The sequence below is a fragment of the Cornus florida genome, unplaced genomic scaffold, assembly GCF_030987335.1.
Source record: "Cornus florida cultivar Cherokee Brave unplaced genomic scaffold, ASM3098733v1 CherokeeBrave_3.0.0_Hap2_Chr07, whole genome shotgun sequence".
Taxonomy (NCBI): domain Eukaryota; kingdom Viridiplantae; phylum Streptophyta; class Magnoliopsida; order Cornales; family Cornaceae; genus Cornus; species Cornus florida.
Genome location: NW_026775577.1, coordinates 6,350,135 through 6,357,255, shown reverse-complemented (window position 1 = coordinate 6,357,255; position 7,121 = coordinate 6,350,135). Strand labels below are relative to the sequence as shown.

At 33.3% G+C, this 7,121-nt stretch overlaps 1 protein-coding gene across 1 annotated transcript; it reads right to left on the bottom strand.

Annotated features, from left to right (window-relative positions):
• Positions 1–3,318: 3,318 nt before the first annotated feature.
• Positions 3,319–6,377, bottom strand: LOC132316176 (hypersensitive-induced response protein 1-like). The gene is made up of 5 exons (XM_059814689.1): positions 6,189–6,377; positions 5,649–5,769; positions 4,421–4,512; positions 4,212–4,308; positions 3,319–3,826 (listed from the first exon to the last, which is right to left on the bottom strand). The coding sequence occupies exons 1-5, from the start codon at positions 6,375–6,377 to the stop codon at positions 3,465–3,467; spliced, it is 861 nt and encodes a 286-aa protein (XP_059670672.1). The 3' UTR covers positions 3,319–3,464.
• Positions 6,378–7,121: the final 744 nt, after the last annotated feature.

Here is a 7,121-nt window from a genome sequence, read left to right as displayed (position 1 = left end):
ATTTAGAATTACCATATTATTTTGCTCTTTCATTTTGACAAAATGAAAGATGATATAAAGAGGCTTACCATACTATCTGGAATGTATAGACACACACATCCCTAAGAACAACATGCATCAAATCAAAGACAAAAGTTAAAATTTTAATTATTGTAGGACATATTCGTTTTAAGGCAACGTGAGAGATTTATGGTGTTGACTGTTGATAAACCAGTGCTTTTATGGTTGGATCAGGATTACGTGCATGACTTTTACAAGCAAATGATATTTTTAGCCAAAAAAATGAGAAATTATTAGACTATGTTTAGAATTTGTGACCTAATTTCTTTGAACAATGCTATACACCAAAAGATATGGTTTAACAAGCCCATCCAGGGCTATTTAGCTCATGCATTCGTGTGGGATCCAATTGCATTTGATGAAATGGAAGTTAAATTGAGAACTCTATTATTGTAATCGGAAATTTCGAATTACTGAGAAAAATGAAATAGGATTGATTATGTACAATACGTTACAAATTACCTATTTATATTAGTAACGTAATTATCACCGTATCTGATCTTATGTGTCAGTTCTCAAAGACCTCGAATTTGATTTGATCTGACTTGAAGATACATAAGACTCATCATTTAAAGGTTTTATTTCAAAATCTGAAATAATTTTTCAAAGATAAGATTGCGTACTTTTTAGCCTCTTCAAAACTCTGCAATGTCAACTTTTTTATTTTTTTATATATATGCAAGACTACTTTACAATCAAATAAGTAATTTTTTATAATGCGTTTGGATTTTTTTTTTATTATTTTAATTTCTTAACTATTTTTTCTACAATTTCAATTTCAAACCTTTAATTTAGTACACCCAAATATATCACAAGTGCATCTTATAGTGCTGTTTAAATACAATTTAAAAATATAAGATTCACTAGAAATTTTGAGAGAATTTATTTCTTTTATATCCACACTACCCACTTTAGTCCCTAGTCGGACCTTTGACTTGTTGGTGTTGTATCTCAAATTCTCTTTGCAGATACAGTTACGTAGAGGTCCGACTAATCGCACTTGAGTCCCCACCGATCCAATTTTAGATTAGGACTAAGGGTGGCAAATTAGGACACGGTCCGCTAACACGATTCGAACACGACATGAGATAAGCGAATTTGAGTTGACCTTAAACGGGTTCGGGTCATAAACGAGTTGACACGATTAACCCGTTTACTTATTAGGATTGAGGGAGTTTAACACGTGTAACCTGATTAACTTAACATGTCATAATCATGAATATAACATATGTAATATGTTACCTATTTTAATCCAATTATTATGGACAGTTAAGTTATTTTAACATAAATCTTGATTACGCCTTATGATTTTTCTTTTTATATTGAATATTTGGGTTAATTGTGACAATTTTTTTTTAGTATTTATTATTTGATTGAATATTAAATTTCTTATTTTGATAAACAGATCGATAAACGAGTTAACATATTAATCTGTTTAATAAACAGGTCGGATTAGCGTTGAGGGTTCTCGACACGATTATTAAATGGGTTAGGTTTGAGTTTACCTATTTAGTAAAATATACTTAGACAAGACACGATTATGACCACGAACACGAATAACCACCCTTATCTAGGACCCAAATTCAAATCCATTAAACTCGACTCAAGAAATTAGGAGACTACAAAATGTAGAGAGAAGAAATCAAAAATCAGATTTTGAAGTATGGTTTTTGCTAAAGAAACCTAAGGGTATATATATAGGCAAATGGTGTTTGATCGGGTCTACCTGAACTGTCCCCAGACGCAACCCTTCATCTGAATAATTTGTGAACATTCAGCCCAATAAACATTGGGCAATGGGCACAATGGTTCCACCCTAACGGTAAACAGGTGTTTATATTATTCACCAACAGTGAAAATGGACTTCTGCTTAAAGGTAGCAAACCAAGTCCTCGAGGAAATTTCTTGGCTTATTTTGGATCAGGAAGCGTGGAAGATCTCAACTCCAAGACTCGGACGTTAATGAGCTTCGCTGAACCTACTGTAGATAACTTTACAAGGCTCAACCCAAACCTGCTGATTTTGAACTCAAAGTTTGTCCCCTCTCTCACCCTTCATAAATATACTAAGATTTGCAGTTGCAGTATCGATTATTTGGAAAAAGTATAATAGAAAAGAACCGTATTTTCTATATACTTTTTCCAGTTCCGTTGCTATTATGGGTTTTACGCAATTAATCGGATTATATAGATATCCCTTCAACACAACATAGGACATCAAAAGGATCTCGGAGACCCAACAAAGCACGAAAGCCAGGATCTTTCAGAAAATGAATTCCTATACAAAGAGTAATAAGTAATATCGATTCATACAGAAGAAAATGTTCTCTATTGATTCAAACACTGTATCTATGAGATAAACTAATCTTATCAGCAATCATAAATTCGGAGTTACACTATCAATTATTTGTGGTGTAATGGAATCGAACTTGTATCGACATTACGGAATCTTATATCCATCATGAACTATTTTTGATCTTGTACATAAGGTCCAAAATGCACCGATTCTCTTCTTTTTACAACATAATTCAAAAAAAATAAATTTTTATTGAGCTTTTAAAGACCATTTAAAACAAAGAAAAATAAAAGCATAAAATTAAAAATGTCAATCTTAAAGAATTAGATAAATATAGATTATAATACTAAACAAAAATAAATTGTATGTATTAAGATAATTCCTAAAAAGGATATATTTATTCATAGTAGCATTATATACAAAAGCACAATGTGCTTCCATGGGTAGAGCCCGTGACTGGGAGGGGCCTATTCTTGTACCCAAAAACGGGCGTTTATTTGAAAAATCGGCTGGATGTTCGCAAAGGTAAAGCTCTGAATGGCTAACAACACAGTTCGAATATCCGAAAGGCCTGGATTTTCCCCAACAAAAACAAAAGAAGGTGCTTAAAAACAGCCACCACAAATATGGGGCAAGGGGAAGAAAGCAGCATCAACATTGCATTTAATAACGCTCTCGCTAAGAGGCTGCTATCCATGCATAGAACAAATAAGATCAGGTTGAGAGACAACCTGACCTGGATCCGAACTCATCCAAAAATTCCCAGAAGTGGGAGACAATTAGACCAACCCAAAACTAGGTAACTAGAAACACGCGGAACTGATTAGTACTTCCACGTGTATCATGTAGTATATCAGTTATCTCACGATGTATGTCAAATCAAATTGAACGCCATTCTATTTACTGCCCCTTGACATATATATATATATATATATATATATATAAATTTGCAATTTCCTAGAGCCTAAACTAGTGACAAATCCTATAGTTTGCTACCGTTTCACCAAGAAAATTAAAACAAGAGTATCATCATCACTTTGTTTATTCACACTTCAGCTGCCAAAGCTGTTCACTAACCATAGAACAAAAGACAATCTAAGAAGCACAAACTAGTGCTGGACACCGTCAGCCTGAAGAAGACCCTCCCGAATTTGCGAGGCAACATCTCGAACAGCACCTGGCCCATGTGGAACAAAAACTGCCGATGTCTTTGAGGATGCCCCAATCTCCTTCATGGTGTCGAAGTATTGAGTCACCAGCACCATGTCCATGACATCCTTGGCTGTTGTTCCAGGCACATTCTCAGAGAAGGCAAGCACACTGTCCCTCAGCCCATCCACAATAGCTTGGCGCTGCCGAGCAATACCGAGGCCTGACAGGTATTTTGACTGGGCCTCTCCCTCAGCTCGCTTGATCTGCAACACTTTCTCTGCTTCAGCCTTATCATTTGCTGCAGCCCTAAGTCTAGCGGCTGTTGTGACAGCAAATAAATGATTAAAATAGAGACAATAAATAAATGATTAAAATGGTTAAACAAAACTACGTCAACTGCAAAATACAAACTGATATGAGTTTATATAAAAAAGTCAATCCTCATGATCTTCCACAAAATGAAAGATCTACTACATAATGAACCATCTCATTCTACTAGAGAGAGAGAGAGGGAGAGAGAGAGAAAAGAAAAAAAAAAAAAAATGATAATTATGCATGACATGAACAAGTTTCAGTTTAAGCATGGCACAAAATCGCTCATGAACACGCATCAATGGATTACAAGAAGTCAATTTCAACTTTTGGTCTTGAAAAGAAAAAGACAAACATTGCAATTAAATTTATTCGGGCATTTATATCTGTACCTGCATTAATCTCATTCATTGACCTCTTAACATGAACATCTGGCTCAATATCTACAATTAGAGTCTGGACTATTTCAAACCCATAGGTGGACATGGCCTACACAGATAACAAAGTGGTACAAGAAACCGAATTAATATTGTCCATATTACAACATCAAGATAATTTATTACCTTTTACAAGTTCTTCCACCATCAAGATAATTTATTACCTTTTCAAGTTCTTCCTCTACAGCTTTTGCAAGATCATTCTTCTGTTCGAAGGCAGAATCCAGATCCATCTTTGGTACACTAGCCCTAATAACTGACAAGATTGATGAAGGACAAGCCCATTAGTTTGATCTAAATCTCGCCTGTTAATCAAGTTCTGTAAGCACCAAAACATTAAGCACATCTCCTCATCTTCGTCATCACTACTACCAGTACAAGCACAAAACATTAAGCAAATCTCATCTTCATCATTACAACAACTATTACTACTACTATTACAACTACTTGTACAAATTAAGGTATCAAGGGGGCATAAACAGGATCAGACAATGAACATTCATAATCCTTATCCTGTACATTTTAGATTTTTTTCACAAAAATTGAAAACTACAAAGGAGACTATCAAAATTATAAATATCTGGACTCAAATTCGTAATTATTGTGGCCCTAAGAACTACAATCGATTGGCAGTTGATATAGCTTGTTAGAATTTAATAAACATGCTAGCCAACAAAAGTTCCTAAAAATAGTATCTATAAATCAGGTTAACTAACAATAATCCTTAAGTTCAAGACCACCAGAATCATTCATTTTTTTGAAAATCCATATGAGCCACAACAGAGTCTATAATTTAATATCAAACATTAGTTTGAGTAGCATTAGGCCAATAGGCCAAAATAAGTAGAAAAGTGAGAAGTATAAATAACTCAATACATATCCTGGCAAGTAACTGAACACCAGCAAGAAGTATTACAACTAAGTAAAATCGATTGCAAGATAAGAATGCAGTAGTTATAGAGTAACTTTACAAAAATAAACCGGGAATGATTATGTCAATAAAAATATGTCACTGATAGGAACAATAGTCATCAGGCTTTTTATAAACAATGAAGATACAGCAGGATTATTTTCTGTATTTTTGACTAGGAAAAAGTAAACAAATTTAAAATAAAATAAGCACTATAGAGTCTCCTTATCCAGGAGAAGACTAGGATTTATTTTTAACTTTTTGGCAAACAAGAAAACAACTTCCAAAAGAACCAAGTGGTTCCTTCATTTTTTTTTGGGGTGTGTCCGTGCATGATAGCACTAGTTTTGGGAAGGGAAGAAAAAAATGAAACTTCAATCAATTCTCCAGCCTTCTATACAAGTAAGAAATTAACAAAAATATCTCCTAAATCTCCTGTTTTATTGCAACAAGACAACATTATTAAACACTGTATTAAATACCATCAAAAACATAGGCTTGGATCTGTCCCTTCGTGTTGGTGAGCTTATAAAAAGCATCAGATGCTTTTTCTGCCAGGGCACGGTATTGTATGGATGCAACAACAGTGACAAAGACATTATCCTGAAAAAGAGAACAATAATTATACTCTACAACCCATTTGCTATAGAATGAACCTGTCATAAATTTAAGAGGAAAGTAATGAACAACAAAATTTCAAGGAACGAAGAACAAAAATTGTAAGCCTCTCATTTCTTCAAGTATATAATTGATGAAAAGTAGAAAGTTGAAAGATTGTAGTCTTGGATGTCAAATTATAGAGACATCATAAAGTCTTGCTCAAATTCAATATTGACGCAAAACCGTAAAATAATGGTGGCTTGACTTTTTCTCTCTTTTTTCTTCCAAATTTATTTATTTATTAATTTCTTTTTTTTTTTATCACAAACAGTTTCACTAGGAGATATTACTTACACCTGATACCAGAAATAAAAGTTGCAATTACACTTAACACTACTCAAGAAAATGAAGGAATCTCACACCTTGGTTTTTGTTTCGCAACGAACATCAAGCTGTTTCACACGTAATGAGAGTTTACCAGCTAACTGGTAGCCAAAGTACCAAGGTAAGCAGTGACATCCAGGCTGAAGCACATCATCAAATTTTCCAAAATGTTCTTTAACCGCTACCGTAGACTGGTCCACTTGAATGCAACCGAGTGTTTGACCCATGGTTCAACTCTACAAAGATAACTTAAGATAGATAATTAATAAATTCATAACAGAAATTGCAAAAGATGCAGTAAATGTTAATAAAAAAATGAATAACCCATATAACGGCTTATATTGAAACTATCATTGTCTTAACCTGTTCGTAGATTGTAGAAAAGAGCAGAAAATCAATCCTATATAGAGCTCATAGCAAAATTACACTGCTTAAATTAAAATAAAACAAAATTACTCGTAGACTAATAAAAATCCAAGCAAAAGTAAAGCTCAAATATGAACTAAATTTCAGACATGAAACTTTAGAATTGTTCTGATTTGTCTTAAACTGTTGTTAGATGGTAGAAAATAACAGAAAATGAATATATGTATAGAACTTATATTTAAACTGTTTCTTGCCAGGACCAAAAATTTAAGATTAAAAAATAAAAAATTAAATAAATAAAAGAAGTAAATAAATAAATTCAGAAAATCTTCTTAAACAGACAGAGTAATTTAAAATACATATATATACACACACACACACACACACACACACACACTAAAAAAATCCAAGTAAAAGTAAAGCTCAATGATGAAGTCCAATCCTCAAAACGTAGAACATTAACTAACTAGCCATACAACTTTTAGTATTTAGCAAAAAAAAGCATTACAATTGTTCTGACTTGAAACTGTAGAAAAGGGCAAAAAATCAATCTGATGTAGAGCACATAACAAAATTACGCTGTTCAAATTAAAATTCAGAAAATC

Coding starts and splice junctions, on each gene's coding strand:
- LOC132316176 (XM_059814689.1), bottom strand. CDS start 6,377: ATGGGTCAAACACTCGGTTGCATTCAAGTGGACCAGTCTACGGTAGCG. Junction 4,513..5,648: donor CCAAGCCTATGTTTTTGATG/GTATTTAATACA, acceptor CAATCTTGTCAG/TTATTAGGGCTAGTGTACCA. Junction 4,309..4,420: donor TAGAGGAAGAACTTGAAAAG/GTAATAAATTAT, acceptor TTATCTGTGTAG/GCCATGTCCACCTATGGGTT.